The sequence below is a fragment of the Schistocerca piceifrons genome, chromosome 1 (assembly GCF_021461385.2).
Source record: "Schistocerca piceifrons isolate TAMUIC-IGC-003096 chromosome 1, iqSchPice1.1, whole genome shotgun sequence".
Taxonomy (NCBI): domain Eukaryota; kingdom Metazoa; phylum Arthropoda; class Insecta; order Orthoptera; family Acrididae; genus Schistocerca; species Schistocerca piceifrons.
Window position 1 is genome coordinate 224,149,768 of NC_060138.1, and position 17,624 is coordinate 224,167,391.

At 40.6% G+C, this 17,624-nt stretch overlaps 1 protein-coding gene across 1 annotated transcript in view; it reads left to right on the top strand.

Moving 5' to 3' along the window:
- LOC124792233 (zinc finger protein 236-like) overlaps positions 1–17,624 on the top strand; it is a 231,929-nt gene that overhangs the window by 82,709 nt on the left and 131,596 nt on the right. The window contains exons 10-14 of the mRNA XM_047257923.1: positions 1,697–1,842; positions 5,412–5,601; positions 5,780–5,897; positions 6,013–6,145; positions 7,749–7,888. Coding sequence (XP_047113879.1) covers positions 1,697–1,842; positions 5,412–5,601; positions 5,780–5,897; positions 6,013–6,145; positions 7,749–7,888 — 727 coding nt within the window. The remainder of the gene's footprint in view (positions 1–1,696; positions 1,843–5,411; positions 5,602–5,779; positions 5,898–6,012; positions 6,146–7,748; positions 7,889–17,624) is intronic.

Here is a 17,624-nt window from a genome sequence, read left to right on the forward strand (position 1 = left end):
ATAGAGTAGGAGGAGTTGCCTAACAAAAAGTCTTTTGAACACTGTTTAAACTGTGCTTTATCAGAATCCACGTTGTAATGGTTGCTGGCAATTTATTGAAAAGGTGTGTTCCTGAATATTGGATCCCTTTTTGGACCGAGGTAAGCGATTTTAGGTCTTTATGTAGCTTGCTCTTATTCCTAGTATTGATACTCTGTGTTGAGTTATTGGTTTAAAATAGACACACATTATTTACAACAAAGTTCATTAAAAATGCTTTAGCGTTCTAAAAACTTCTGCTCAGTCTGATGAGTTACCTCAAAATATGGTCCCTTAGGACATAATTGAATGAAAGTTAGAAAAGTATCAAATTCTTTTTAAATTTATATCTCCTACATCTGACATCATTCGCATTGCAGACACAGACTCATTTAGGTGTTTCATCAATTCTGTGATATGCTCTTCCCAACTGTATTTATTATTGAATTGTAATTACAGAAATTTAACACTGTCTACGTCTTCTATCTGCATGTTGTCATAGTTATACACATGCTGGAAGAAAATCTTGTATAGGTTGTGAACTTTACATGGTGGGTCTTTTCAGAGTTTAATGACAGTGAATTAGCTTTAAACAGTTAATTAATGTCAGTTAAAATTTGATTAGCAGTCATTTCTAAATCTGTACTTGACATGCTATTTATTGGAATGTTTTATCATCTGCAAACAAAACAAACTCAGCATCTGGCAAAGTAATGGGTGAGAGGTCATTAACGTACACAAGAAAAAGCATGGAGACTTGAGGAACATCACATATAATTAATTCCCAATCAGATGAATACTAATTGCTTATGCCACAGGTATTTTGCCACTACACTCTTTGTTTCCTGTTAGTTAGGTAATACATGAACTGTTTTGCAGCACTGCCAGTGAAACCATAATAGTCTTATTTATTTAGGAGAATGCTGTGATTTATTCAGTCAAAGGCTTTTGACAGGTAACAGAAAATATCAGTAGCCTCTATATGTTATCTAATGAATTACGTACATTCTCACTGTACATGTAAAGAGTCTCTCTACATGGAAACCCTTAAGGAACCCAACCTATGACTTGGACAATATATTATTTTCAGTCAGATGCTTAAAAGATGCTAGAACATGATCTTTTCAAATATTTTTGAAAATTCCAATAAAAGTGAAATGGTCGCTAGTTTGACAGTATCTCTATATCCCCCTTCTTGTAAAGAGGCTTAAAATGAGAGAAATCAGAGCTGGCACATAAAGATTTAGTTGTTTGTTTTTCCCGTGTGCTGGTCGGAAGTGGAATGGTAGAGAAATAGTCTGTAAGTGCTCTGATGAAGCCTTTGTTAAGCACTTAAGTGTGAACTGCAGAATGGTTATCTAGATGTAGGTGAATCCTGAGCACAGTAAACAGCTTCAAATTGATGTAGAGTGCACTAGTTACATTGAGACAAAGAGGCTTACAGAGAAAAGACTAGTGTAGAGAACTGCCCCTAACTATTCTCTGGACTGAAGAGTAAACCACCACACACATTTTCTAGTAACTATATTCACTGTAACAGTGTCACATCTTTTTCAGATTTTTTTATTGAACACTTGAAATTACATCTGTTAACACAGTTTTTGTGCTAGATGTTGTTATCATAAAATACCCTGTGTTGAAGCTTATTAATTGTACAGTATTTCGTGTTTTCTTTTAGGCAATCTCCATGCTCATGTACTCAGAGTTCATGCAATACCTCAGTCAGGTGAGCAAGTATTTAGATGTATGGAATGCCCGTGCGTCTTCAAGAAACTGGGAAGTCTGAATGCGCATATGAGCCGCATGCACTGTTCAGACTACAGGGTAAGCTGCATGTATTAATTTTCTGTTATTAGAGATATTGTTGCTGTGAATATGTATTGTTAAATGTTAATGTGATAAAAACAATTGATAATCTTGGTAAGTAAACACAAAAACTGTTTTGATGCAGTGTATCTTGTGAACACGCTGTCACTGATTCACTTTTATCATTTACAGAAAGAGGTGTGTGTGTGTGTGTGTGTGTGTGTGTGTGTGTGTGTGAGAGAGAGAGAGAGAGAGAGAGAGAGAGAGAGAGAGAGAATGTGCACATATGAATGGGTGCATGTGCACATCATGTATGCATGAGTACGCATGTGTACTTGCTCACCCTGCAACATCAGATACTGTTAAAATTGCTAGTTATGGTTTTATTAAAGACTGCTGAGGGAGATTGCAGAAAGTGGTATCCCTCAACTATCTTTAATTGAACAGCAGCCATTGGGTTAAAAAACATTACAATACCAATTTTGTATTGGTGATGCTTTCTCTTACATGGCACGTAATGTAAAATTTAATGATTATGGTTTTATTGTTGATATAACAAAATATGAAGCAAACCATTTATGTAACAAATGATCAATTCCATTTAGGAATTTTCCATTTGTTGTTGATGATGGTGTTGAAGATCTGATGTTCCCTAGTCTAATTTCTTTCTTTCTACATGTCCATGAAACCATGCAATAGTAAGTTGTTTTAAATTAGTTGCATTCCACGTAATTTCATTCAAAATGAGTGCCATTGGAAGTCTATTTTCAAATAGCCACACCAGTTAAATAGTTCGGAATCTGTTGTGCAGCAATAGTATTTATTTTGTGTGAGAGTATATTGTGTTCCTTTGTTGCAGTACCAGAGAGCACATGAAAACTGAGTGAAGTGAAACTTCTGTATCTTTATCATCAGAAATTGTTGATTTTAATGCATTCTGTCCATTGCAGTGAATTCTGTGTTGAAAAGATTTAAGTGGCTGGAGGACGACATGCTTTGAAAAACTTACTTTGTATTTAAAGAGAGAAAAAATGATATATTTTACACTGCTTTTTTCTTTAAATCTTCTTTTACACCGCACTATCTTGGAACAAGTTTGTAATAACTGCCTGTTACAACCTTATACAGGGTGATTCAAAAAGAATACCACAACTTCAGGAATTTAAAACTCTGCAACGACAAAAGGCAGAGCTAAGCACTATCTGCCGGCGAATTAAGGGAGCCATAAAGTTTCATTTAGTTGTACATTTGTTCGCTTGAGGCGCTGTTGACTAGGCGTCAGCGTCAGTTGATGCTAAGATGGCGACCGCTCAACAGAAAGCTTTTTGTGTTATTGAGTACGGCAGAAGTGAATCGACGACAGTTGTTCAGCGTGCATTTCGAACGAAGTATGGTGTTAAACCTCCTGATAGGTGGTGTATTAAATGTTGGTATAAACAGTTTACAGAGAATGGGTGTTTGTGCAAAGGGAAAAGTTCTGGACGGCTGAGAAGATGCCCTGATCTTACCCCCTGCGATTTATCCTTATGGGGGTATGTTAAGGATATGGTGTTTCGGCCACCTCTCCCAGCGACCATTGATGATTTGAAACGAGAAATAACAGCAGCTATCCAAACTGTTACGCCTGATATGCTACAGAGAGTGTGGAACGAGTTGGAGTATCGGGTTGATATTGCTCGTGTGTCTGGAGGGGGCCATATTGAACATCTCTGAACTTGTTTTTGAGTGAAAAAAAAACCTTTTTAAATACTCTTTGCAATGACATATAACAGAAGGTTATATTATGTTTCTTTCATTAAATACACATTTTTAAAGTTGTGGTATTCTTTTTGAATCACCCTGTATTTTCCCATCTTCAGAATCCAGATGTTGTAGGCAATGTGACAAAAAGCCTTCACAACATGCATTGTGATATTGATTATTAGTGTCATATCACACACGCATCACCTAGTCCTGAGCAGAGAAAATCTGGTCCACCTGGGAATCGAACCCAAGACCCAGTGATAGATAGTTCGTGAGTGAAACGACCCCTATACCAAATGTACGACTGGTGTTTTGTCTCTGTGAATGTGCACAAGTTCAGTTGTAAAATGACGTTCCAGTTGATCATGGCAGGGCTTACCCCAGCAATTAAAGCCAGTTTCTTCCTTCTCCATGACCAAATTGCATTTTGATCAGAACAAATGAATCTGTGTGAGGGTATCTGTAACTGATATTTTCTTCAGAGAGGATTTGGTATTAGACTGATATTGTGCAGCATGACTCTAGTTACAACGTTCCCCAAGTTACAACCTTCCCTAAGCTCACATCCAATCAAGTGCATTTGACATCTGATAGTAGGAATTTTTGATGAACAATTCACCAAACTCTGCTCCAATCTCTTGACGGATAGTTGCTGTGAAGTCAGTGTACTTGTGTATGATGAATCATTCATTGGTGTAGAAATACTGTGAAAAGGTGGAAGGTTTTCTCCCCCATTAACTTGCCATAATGAAATACAACTGCATGTAATGCAGTTGAGGTACTGCGTCGGGCATGAATAGCAGCAATATCATGTTGACTGGCCCACAAGACCACATGTCTGCCTGTTACCTGCAGCTGCACTGGCACGTCATAATCAAATACAGACTCACTAAAAGCCTCCCTCATTCAATATGTAAATGTACAATAACTCTCTGTTTATTGTACAGCATTTAAATGATGCTGTCATTGTGAGTCTTAGAGTGTCTCAGTTCAGCAGCTAAAATTCAATGGGCTTCTGACTGATGTTAGTATGGAAGTAAGAGTTTAAAACTTTTAGGATTCAATAAGCATTGTATTCATAATGTTGAATCATATTATGAAAAACAACTTTCATAAATGTGACAGCTAAAAAGTCACTAGCTTTCTCAAAGAGTAATTGTCTCCATATTTCACACTATATTTTCCAAATCGGTAAATATAGTTTTACTAAACAATTTCTAAAATAGTGTATGTTATTCTTCAGCATGCTCGCTATCTCTATAACAAATTAAATCGACAGTTTAGCTGTTTAATCGTGAAAGCATAACAGAGCTAATTAATCAAACAATAGATAATCCAGGATGGAACAATGACAATATTATGAAAAGGATAGATTGCTACTCACCATATAGTGGAGATATAGAGTTGCAGACAGGCGCAACAGAAAGACTGCTAAACAAGTAAGCTTTCGGTCAGAAAGCCTTGTTCTGAATAAGACAACATACAAACACACATTCTTGCAAACAACTCATACGTACATGACAACTGTCTCTGACTGCTGAGACCAGACTGCCAGGTCAGTCTGGCCTCAGCAGCCAGAGACAGCATCACATATGTATGAGTTGTTGTTTCCATGCTCACTTGTTTAGCAGTCTTTCTTGTGCCTCTCTATGACTTAATGTATCCACAGAGCTAGTTATGCATTTGTAATATTAGTATAGATTAAATTCTCAGTGCCCCCCCCCCCCCCCCCCCAATTCAATGTTGTTTTTGTTTTCTTGATGAGCTTTTGAGTTGATCATAATTGCCACAAAATACAAGTTGAAGAACTATGACAGGTTGTAATAATGCACTGAACATTACAGGTTTGTGCTGTGCTTGATCCGGAAGAAGCCATGAAGGTAAATGTTAATGCTGTCATGACACAGCTGCAAGGATTACGAGAAGCGATAGAGGGGCCATCAAAGAAAACTGAAGAAAAGGCTGCAGACCCTAAAGACATTTTGCAGCAAGCTTTAATGAAAAGTGGTCTATCTGATAAAACATCTCCTCCAGGTATAAATATGCTGAAAATTCTTTTCTGGAGACACCACCTCACATTAGTGCTGACTTTGCATGTGTTATACTTGAGTATGAGCAGCGTGTTTTCATTTGAAACCTATGTCAGTTAAGAGCCTTTAAACATATCTTCTAGACAATTTAGGATTCCATACTTGCCAAATACGTGTTTCAGAAGCAGTAAGAGAAGAAACACTTCAGACAGATTGTCCAAGCCAGTCTAGTGAAACATCTAAAAGGCAGAAAAGTTCTCTTATTACCTTGGCAGACAAAGCACTTGATGGAAGTGTGAGGTAAGTAGAAAGAATAAAGTCACTTTTTATATCTTTATGAAAAGAGGTAGAAATATGATGATACAATATTTTTAAACTCAATAATTTTGTTAAATTTGAATGCCTTAATTTACAGGAGATATATAATTAGACAAAGGCGAGTGGGAAGGATCAGATGGCACCAGTGTTCCTACTGTTCAAAGGAGTTCAAGAAACCTTCAGATCTTGTGAGACATATTCGGATACACACTCGTGAGAAGCCATACAAGGTAAATTTAGCATAAATTATGGTTATTGTTGTGGTCTTCAGTCTGAAGACTGGTTTGATGCAGTTTTTTTTGTGCTACTCTCTCCTCATCTCCAAATAGCTACTGCAACTTACAACCTTCTGAATGTGCTAATTGTATTCATCTCTTGGTCTCCCTCTACAATTTTTACCCTCCACACTTCCCCCCATTACTAAACTGGTGAGCCCTTGATGTCTCAGAATGTGTCATTGTGCCACAAATTTCTTTTCTCCTCAGTTTTGTTCAGCACCTCCTCATTAATTGCAAGATCTACCCATCTAATCTTCAGCACTCTTCCGCAGCACCACATTTCAAAAGCTTCTATTATCTTCTGAGCTAAACTGTTTATCGTCCATGTTTCACTTCCATACATGGCTACACTCCGTACAAATACTTTCAGAAAAGACTTCCTAACACTTAAATCCACATTTGATGTAAACAAATTTCTCTTCTTCAGAAACACTTGTTTTACCATTGGCAGCCTACATTTTCATTTTATATTCTCTCTACTGTGACCAGCATCATTTATTTTGCTGCTCAAGTAATAAAATATATCTACTAATTTAAGTGTGTCATTTTCTAATCTCAGTCAGTCAGTATTGCCTCGTATGTTCCTAAATTTCTCCAGAATCCAAACTGATCTCACTCGAGGTCAGCTTCTACCACTTTTTGCATTATTCTGTTAATATTTTGCAATTATGACTTCTTAAACCGATAGTTCTGTAATTTTCACACCTATCAGCGACTGCTTTCTTTAGGATTGGAATTCTTACAAATTATCGTTATGTTGTAGAACCATAGTATTATACAAGTCAGTATGTGATTGGATACCATCACAATGCACTTTGTTACAGCAAGTTTTTAAAAATATTGTTGCAAGGAATATTACAGAATTCACACTGTTTATTATGGGACTTCTTGTAATTATCTTTTCACATTAATATAGATTTCAATTTTTTGCGGTACATTAAGTAAGATGGTTTTTTATTCATTATCAGAAGTCTTAAATGTATTTGTCTGATGTTAATAAAATTGTAATAGGTTATAGGCACATATATTGGCAAAGGAAATCTCAAGTTAAAGAATTTTTCAATCGACCACAAAAAAGTTGTTCTGCTTTTTCTGAAGTAACTTAGAACTACAAAAAAGACGTCCAAAACAAACCCACAGTTTCAGTTAATTTTTATCGTCGTCTGAGAAAAGTTATTTTAGAAAAATCATAAGAACTTTTTTTGGGCGATTGAGAAAAATCTGTGACTTGAGATTTCCACTAGCAGTATATGTGTCTATAACCTATTAAAACTTCGTCGTTGGGCAAATACATTTTGAGCTATATAGTTTTGAAATGAGTAGCTTGTTGCAAAGATACCGTAAACCTGATAATCATATAACTTTAATACCAAATTGCTCCATCTAACCTCACACAGAATAAAGTAAGGAAAAAAAATTACAATGGCTATTGGTTGATCCCATTATAAAAAATCCAATAATAATAGCTGTGATTCATATTCATTTGATTGAATGCATGGAAGTATTGATCAGTACAAATTGGAAAGGACTCAAATTTTGTTTTCTTTTGTTTCAGTGCCTGCACTGTTACAGATCATTTGCTGTGAAGTCCACCCTCACTGCTCATGTCAGGACACATACAGGGGTGAAAGACTACACTTGTGTTATATGCCTCAAGCAGTTTTCTGCACCAAGTAGCTTAAATGTGCATTTAAGGTAATGGATGTAGATAATAAATTGGGGATCTGTATTTCACACATAAGCTTCTGCTTGGGGGGGGGGGGGGGCTAATTATGTTAAGATTACTAAATTATATGTACTATGTATCTGAGTAATATATGTATAATAGGTAACATACTATTAATTGGTTACTGAATATGCTGCTCAAAATCAGTTGAATTAGATGTGCTACAGTATTTGGGGGGGGGGGGGGGGGGAGAAATTGCCTTAACGTATTGATAACAATTCATACTTTAATTCTCAAGAACTGTCTGACGTGTACATTATTTTATGGAGTGTAGGATGTCCTTTCACTTACAGAAGAGAGAGGAAATAGAATGGACATTGTACTTCACAATGGTTTGGATTAAGCCGGAGTACATTTATTAGGGAAAAATAAAATAATGTAGGTGGGGAGGAAAAGTAACAGTCAAATGCTAGCTACTGTTTTGGAAACTTTGAAGGCTAGATGAGACAATAATGGCAGTTAAAAGTAAGGAGACTTTTTCCTCTTGTGATAAAAGTATTTTTCTCAACACTGAGCAATTTAAAATTCTTGTGCTCGTTTGGCATTAGATCGTGGGACCTGCCATCTATAGGGATGGCTCTTACGGTTGCTTCTTCAATGTATCCCTCATGGACTTACTTCAAGCTTCAGCTTACAATTCATTCCTCTCAATTCTTATCAAACTCTGTACACCACCTGAAGAATAGTGAAGCATTTTTAGATAGAAGTGCAAGAGTACCAATATTGATATATCACTTTTCTAAAAGAAAGAAAACTTGGTGTGGTAAATCCCAAGAGGTGTTCCATGCAGCCCTCCATGCTAGTCTATCCAGTGCAAGTCTCATAATTGCTGCGTGACTATTACTGCCTGCTTACTGTAAGCCTTCGTGTCGCTTTACAGTTTTTACACCTTCCACCCTCCCTTGTAGTAATCAAAAGAAAATTAGGTAAAAAAAAGTCTTGCAGTCACCAATTTTTTTATAGTGTCATGACTACAACTAAAAATGCCCACTGTTGGGGTGGGGGGCATTCAGGTGTCACTTTTTTATGTCTTTCTTGAGTAACCTAAAAGAAACAAGGTGAAGTTTATAGCGAATATGTCTCCAACTACAAAATTAAACCATATAATGCTTTTTACAAAGAAGGTTCTATTCATTTTTTCTTTAGAAATAATAGTTTCCTCATGGCAGAAGATGGAAAAATCACAGATTATTAAAAAAAAAAAAGTGTCCTCATTGATTGATCACTCATTAAAAGATCTGTACCTAAAGACTGGAAAGTTGCACAAGTCACACCTGTACCCAAAAAAGAAAATAAGAGTAATCTACTGAGTTACAGACCCATATCAATAACATCGATTTGCAATAGGATTCTGTGAGATATACTGTGTTCGAACAGTATTAGCTTTCTCGAAGAAGACACCTAATTGACAAACAGCCAACACTGATTCAGAAAATATCATTCTTGTGAAACCCAACAAGCTCTTTATTCTCACGAAGCTATTGACAGGGGATGTCAAATTGATTCCATATTTTTAGATTTCCAAAAGGCTTTTGTTACTGTACTTCGCAAGTGACTTCTAATCACATTGCATGCCTGTGGACTACCATCTCAGTTGTGCAACTGGATTTCTGATTTCTTGTTGGGAAGGTCACAGTTCATAGTAATTGACAGGAAGTCATCAAGTAAAACAGAAGTAATATATGGTGTTCCCCAAGGAAGTGTTATAGGCCTTCTGCTGTTCCTGAGGCAATCTGAGTATCACTCTTAGATTGTTTGCAGATGATCCTGTCATTTACTGTCTTGTAAAGTCATCAGAGGATCAAAGCAAATTACAAAACGATTTAGACAAGATATATGTGTGCTGCGAAAAGTGGCAATGGAAGTTATCAACATGAGTACCAAAAGGAATCCACTAAATTTCGGGTACACGATAAATCACACAAATCTAAAGACTGTTGTGAATAACTTAAACTGGAATGATCACATTGATAATATTGTGGGGAAAGGGAACCAAAGACTATGATTTATTGTCAAAACACTTTTAACGAGTTTACTAAAGATAGTGTGTACGCTATGCTTGTACATCCTCTTCTATAGTATTGCTGTGCAGTGTGGCATCCACATTAGATACGATCAATGTAGGATTTTGAAAAACTTCAAAGAAGGGCAGCTCATTTTTACTATCATGAAATATGGGAGAGTGCCATGGATATGATAATGAATTGGGGTGGCAGTCATTAAAACAAAGGCATTTTTCATCGCGACAGGATCTTCTCATGAAATTTCAGTTACCAACTTTCTTCTCAGAGTGTGAAAATGTTTTGTTGGCACCTAAGTACTTAGGGAGGAATGATCATCATAGCAAAATAAGAGAAGTCAGAACTCGCACAGAAAGATTTAAATGCTCATTTTTCCCTGAGTGCTGTTCAAGAGTGGAACAGCAGAGAAATAGCTTGAAACTGGTACGATGAAACCTCTCCCAGGTACTTAATTGGGAATTGCAGAGTAATCACTATCATTTAGATGTATGGTAAAAAATTAATATTTATTGTTAAATGAAGAGGGTTAAGAACAAATATTAACGTTGGACCATGCTTAAGTGCAGTAGAGTCATATTAAGGGATAAATTGTGTTTTTGGGGTAAGACTGACCGAAGGTGGTGGGTAGAAGCATGCGAGAAGGCAAGTCACTGGATTTTGGTCATGCTGTCACCTCTGTCATAGGTCTGCCAAAAGAAGAGGAAGCAGGTGATTCCTCACTCTTACCTACTCCATTACATAGCAAGAAGCAACTACAGGGCATTATGCAGAATCTTCCGTGGTGCACCTTATGAATCACTGGTGAAACAGATTATAGACTTGTTGGGGAATCTGTTATTTTCCACACAGTGCATTAACTGTACATGGAATACAGTTATGAGTTACGAATAACAGTAACGTAAGAAACTTATATGGAAAGAATCAATGTAAATCTCTGTACACTCTTCTACACTGCTAGGGGGAAAATTATTGTTAATCATTCTTTATGGATATGAAGCTCTCTTCCAAGAAAGGTAACTTCCCCACCAATGAGTGCTGCTCACTTTTTAGTTTACAAACTGACTATACGTCCCCACTGTCCATTCTTTTACATGAGCAAACAAAATAACTTCACTGAGCTCTTGTTGAAGAGTATCTGGTGGAGTTATTTCATTTTATTAAATGAATACCTGTTTGTAGTTGTTATATGAGCTTAATATAAAATATATTCCTATGAACAGTGGCTTAGAAGTGTGTAATTTATGAATGTGATGTTGTCAGTAATCTTTGTAGTGCTGGTGGGAAAGGGATGGGATTGGTAAATGTGGCACCTTCCTGCTGTCTAACATTGATAGTGTATTGTAAAACTGTTTCATTGTGTTGTTGCCACTTGGTGGTGAATTAATGAATGACCAGAAAGAAGCTGCACATCTTTTGCCATAGTGTTACTGATAGACTGCATGAATCTCTTACATTCTGGATATGCTAGCACTGGTAGAGTGGACTACACTGAGTGGAGCCATTTACAACACATGCACAGTGTATCCTGCTAAGGGTGTGAATATATCTGATGGAATGGGACCAGTCATGTCCAAGTCTAGAAGAAAAATCTTCTGTAATGCTTTGCTTGACTTCTGTTAAAATACCTTGAGTTCCATAAGACCTAGGTAACCACCTTTTGTTGCGAAGGGAGACAATTTAAGCATGTAGGTCTTTTGTGAGAGATGAGGCTGGGATGAAAAATATTCTAGACAGTGATGGTGGAGACAATCAGATTGACAGTTATCAGATATGTATTCACAGCATGTTTTTAATTGGAACAGGCTCTTCAGTTGACAGCTCCAACTGTTAAACTTTTTTGCTGTATTAGTTCACTTAACTGCTGTAAATAGGTTCTCATTTAATAAACAGAAAATGACTCCACTATATAAACACAAGATTAGTGAAGCTACTTTCTCAATTCATGTAACAGAACTGAACAGGAAATGCTGAGGAGGTATAGTCTGTCTGCAAAGGGAAAAGCGAGCTGTGCTTGTGGTGGGGAAATTTGTGTTTCCCGGAAGAGCAATACAGCTGCAGTACAGGATGACTAAGAATCAGCTTCCCCTCTAGCAATGTAGAACCATTTACAGAGCTTTATGTAGATTGTGTTCATAGCCATTTCTTGTGTTGGTTTTATATCTGTACCAGCTGACAAACCTGGCATTGTCCTATTATTCATTTTGCCAATTTTCTATTAGAAACGTAAACAAGAAACGAACTGTGTTTGTAGTGTACTATGGAAAAAATTTCATTTTCATGTATTCGTGGAAACTCCATCGAAATTACGAAACAGAATCTATACTCTGGATGCAGCTACTTTGAATTTCTACAGTGCAATTTTGTAACTGTCCCTTTGGCAATGCCTCTTCATAGCTCTAAGAACTGCTATTGTCTTCAACTAAAGCCATTTGCACTTTGCTTTTGAAAGCTATCAAAAGCACTGCAAGATGTCAGGGACTTACTCAAGTTGACTTGACTGTAGTAGTAGTAAAGAAGAAATGTCTTAAAACTTCATGGAAAATGCAGCATTTTTTTTCCACGCATCTCGGTATTTATGGTGTTGTATCTTCTAAACTGTGCTTAGTACCATGATATAATTTTGTAGGTGCATTTAGAAGCATATTTGGTTATTGTCTGCAGAATTTATTGCAGATAGAGCTAGCAGCACATAAGTAATATATTTAAATGTCATGCATGATGCGGCACTTTTTCACTCACCTCATTTATGACATCATGTCTCCTGAACTATGATAGATAGGTGAGTCTTACCCCCACAGCAATTGTTGTCTGACAGTAAGGGATATGTGCATAAATTCTGGTTTAAATTGGTTCAGGGTTTTAGGAAGACACATCCCCCCCCAGGGGGTCCACAACTCTTTTGCGGATACGTGCATAGCGAGCACGGGACCCCAAGCTAATGTGGCCCTCCTTCCTTTCCGGGCTGCATACCTTCCTTCTCCGCATCCTTCCCTATCCCCCATCTTCGCCCCCCCTCCCCTCACCTCTGGCTCTTTCCTTCCCTTTCTCCCCCTCTGGGAGTATGGTTTGTGCCTACGTCCGGAGACGGACGCTCGTAAATGTAACGCATTCTTCGCCTTCTCTGCTTGTATGTCTTCATCCTTCCTTTGTCCTTCTCTTTTCCTTACCTCCTCTCTTTACCCTTTTCTCCGCTGCGGCGTTTGAGACCTCTCTTCTTTCCTTTCCCTTTCTTTGTTTTTCCCTTTCTCTTTCTTCCTCCCTGTGCGTGTCTGAAGGCCGACCCACGCATTTTTGTGCGTTGCCGGTGACGGGGTAACGCATAATTCCCTGCCCTGGGTAGACAGGTAGGGCACGTACGTACCCCCTGGTAACGGCCAGGCCCAGGGAGGGGTGATTACCCGAGCTGATACCTTCCAAAAGTGCCGATTGGTCCCTCCGTCCGTTTGTCGGGAGGTGTGACCTGAGGTGTGAACAATCACCTAAGGCGGGAGTGCCCTCAGAGAAGGCCCCCACAAGGGAGGAGCGCGCCATCGGAGACACCGGTAATCATGGGGGATTCTTCCGCAACGGTTTCCTCATCTTCCACTATGTCTGCTCACAAGCGTAAGTTCACTGAGTCTCAGCCACAGACAGTTCTTCCATCGTTGCCACAGTTCCTTGTTGTTTCTCGGTCTGACGAAGATCACGACTTCTCCACGGTCAACCCTTTCATTATTCAGAAAGGTGTCGGCGCAATTGCAGGTCCTGTAAAGTCTTGTTCCAGATTACGGAATGGCACCTTGTTCTTAGAAACAGTCAGTGCCCTCCAGGCACAAAAATAGCTGCGTACTTCACTGCTCCACACCTTCCCTGTCCGGGTTGAAGTGCACCGCTCTTTAAATTCCTCACGTGGAGTCGTTTATACACGCTCCCTCGACGGATTGTCTGACGAAGAAATTCAGCACTACCTGTCTGACCAGGGCGTAACGGCTGTTCATAGAATTATGAAAATGGTTGACACGAACATCATTCCAACCCGCACTGTCTTCTTGACATTTGACAAAGTTCAACTCCCATCGAAAATCAAAGCAGGCTATGAGATAATTTCCGTTCGCCCTTACGTCCCAAACCCTACGCGTTGCTATCGGTGTCAGTGGTTCAGTCACACCAGCCAGTCCTGTTCCAATCCGGCCAAATGTGTTACGTGTGGCAGGATGCCCATGAGGGTGCTTGTCCACCTCCATCCCCTCATTGCATCAACTGTATGGGTGACCACGCTGCTTCCTCTCGAGATTGCCCCATTTTTAAAGACGAAAAGCTCATCCAGGAAATCAGAATGAAGGAAAAGGTGTCGACCTTTGCTGCTCAAAAATTATTGACCAGTCGACAGCCCACCGTGCCTCAGACAGGAAAATACAGCGCTGTCCTTGCTTCTCCTCGGCCAACAAAGGAGGCGGCACGCAGACTTGCGACCTCACCTTTAGTGCCACGGTCGTCAGATCGGCCAGCGCAAAGATCGCCCGTTCAACCTCACCACTTTCGCCTGCCCACTCTATGGCTCACCCTTCATCGGGTTCTGCTAAATCTTGAGCCCGAAAGTCAGACACCAAGACTTCGAAAAAAGAGCATACTCGTGAAGATTTTTTACGTACCCCAACTTCACAACCATCGGTTCCTGCTTCATCTAAACATCATGTTTCCAAGAAGGCTAATACAAAACCCAGTTCATCTCCTTCTCCGCCAAGGCGTGTCTCATCTACAGCACCACCTGGCGGAAATTGCCCTCGGCCATCTTCTGTGTCGCCGAGGCGCACTGCTGGCGGCCGATCAACCGGCCGATCGCTGGTGGCAGGAGCTGCTCCTGAACAACCTATGGATCAGGATCTTCGGCTGAATGCCATTCCATGCTGTCGATCGCAAGCTCTGAGTAGTCGTTGAGTTGACGGCAACCTTGGTCACATTCCTCCATTTTCTGTTCACCCTATGTCCATTATCCACTGGAATATCCACGGCATTCGAGCAAATCGGGATGCATTGTCGATCCTCTTAAGATCCTACTCGCCGGTCATCTTCTGTCTGCAGGAAACAAAGCTGCGTCCCCATGACCGCTTTGTTCTCCCCCATTTTCAGTCTGTCCGATTTGATCTCCCCTTTGTTGAAGGCACTCCAGCCCATGGAGGACTCATGATTCTTCTAATGGTACTCTCCATTATCACCCAATCCCCTTAAACACTTCCTTCCAAGCTGTCGCTGTCCGTCTTTCCCTTTCTGGATATACCTTTTCTCTTTGTACTGTATACATTCCATCGTCCACACTAATGGCACGAGCTGATCTCCTTCATCTTCTTGGTCAGCTTCCACCCCCCTATTTGCTGGTTGGGGACTTCAATGCCCACCACCCGCTTTGGGGATCTCCACATCCTTGTTCACGTGGCTCACTATTGCTAGACGTCTTCCACCAAGCAGATCTAGTTTGCCTCAACACTGGGGTCCCTACATTTTTGTCTGCCTCCACGACAAATTTCTCTCATTTGGACCTTTCGGTCGGTACTGTTCCGCCAGCTCGGCGCTTCGAATGGTTCGCCCTTGATGATACACACTCGAGTGACCACTTTCCATGTGTCCTTAGACTGCAGCCTCAACTGCCATATATGCGTCCGCGACGCTGGAACTTTGCCCAAGCCGATTGGACACTTTTTTCGTCTCTAGCGACATTCGATGACCGCCACTTTCCTAGCATCGACAATGAGGTCACACATATTACAGACGTTATTCTTACAGCTGTGGAACGTTCAATACCACGCACCTCTGAATTGCCCCGGCGCCCCCCAGTTCCTTGGTGGAACGAAGCATGCCGTGATGCAATACGTGAGCGGCGACGTGCTCTTCGCGTTTTCCGCCACCATCCTACTTTGGCTAACTGTATCCGCTATAAGCAGTTGCGTGCGCGATGCCATCACGTCATCCACGATAGCAAGAAGGCAAGCTGGAAATTCTTTATTAGCTCATTTAACACCTTCACTCCCTCCTCGGAAGTTTGGAGTCGGATTCGATGGTTATCAGGCGCACCTAGTTTCTCCCCGGTCTCTGGGCTCAATGTCGCGCGTGATACGTTAGTGGACCCCGTCGCAATTTCTAACTCATTGGGTCAACACTTTGCTGGGATTTCGAGCTATTCAAATTAACCGCCAGCGTTTCTCCCGAAGAAACGTGCAGCGGAAGTGCAACCTCTTGCTTTCTTCTCTCAAAATCGCGAAAGGTATAATACTGTTTTCTCCATGCGGGAACTCCAACATGCACTCTCTTCTTCTCGCTCCTCCGCCCCAGGGCCGGATGGTATCTACATCCAAATGTTGCTGCATTTATCAACCCATAGTCTGCGTTACCTCCTTCGCCTTTATAATCGAATTTGGACCGACAGTACTTTTTCCAGACGATGGCGGGAAGCTATCGTCGTTCCTGTTCCAAAACCTGGAAAGGACAAACATCTCCCCTCTAGCTATCGCCCCATTTCTCTCACGAGTAGTGTATGTAAGGTTTTGGAGCGTATGGTGAATTGCTGTTTAGCTTGGTGGCTGGAGTCCCGCAGTCTTTTAAAACCTGCCCAATGCGGTTTCCGAAAGCATAGTTCTGGAGTTGACCATCTTGTTGCTCTCTCCACTTATATCATGAACAATTTTCTCCGGAAACGCCAAACAGTAGCAATACTTTTTGATCTGGAGAGAGCATACGATACCTGTTGGAGGACAGGCATCCTCCGCACACTGCTCTCTTGGGGCTTTTGAGGTCAGCTGCCCCTTTTTCTTCGTGAATTTATGGCAGAGTGCACATTTAGAGTGCGGGTGAACACTATTCTCTCCCGTACTTTCTCCCAAGAAAACGGGGTACCCCAGGGCTCCATGCTAAGTGTTGTACTGTTTGCGATTGCCATAAATCCAATTATGGATTGTCTCCTTCCTGATGTCTCAGGCTCCCTCTTTGTGGACGATTTTGCGATCTACTGCAGCTCTCAACGGACCAGCCTTCTTGAACGACGTCTTCAAGGATGTCTCGATCGCCGCCACTCTTGGAGCTTCGAAACCAGCTTCCGTTTTTCTCCCAGTAAGACCGTTTGTGTTAATTTTTGGCGACATAAGGAGTTTCTTCCTCCCTCCTTACATCTAGGACCTGTCAACCTTCTGTTTTCGGACGTCGCTAAATTCCTGGGTCTTATGTTTGACAGAAAACTGTGCTGGTCCTCCCATGTTTCCTATCTTTCGGCTCGCTGTCTGCGATCCCTCAACACCCTCAGTGTCCTGAATGGTACCTCCTGGGGAGCGGACAGAGTGGTCCTTCTCCGCCTCTATCGCGCCTTAGTGCGCTCGAAATTGGACTATGGAAGCATAGTCTACTCCTCTGCTCGGCCATCTATTCTTCGGTGTCTTGACTCTATCCACCACCGTGTATTACTTTTAGTGTCTGGAGCTTTTTACACCAGTGCTGTGGAAAGCCTTTTTGCTGAGACTGGTGAACCTCCGCTGTCCAGTCGGCGAGCAGTCCTTCTAAGTCGTTATGCCCTAGCCATCTGTCTTCCATGCCTGCTAATCCAGCCCATGACATTTTTTTCGACGCCTCCTTGGATGTAGGGTACGCAGGCCGCCCTTCCTCCCTACTACCACCAGGAGTCCGCTTCTGTCAACTGCTCCATTCTCTTTCCTTCCGCTTT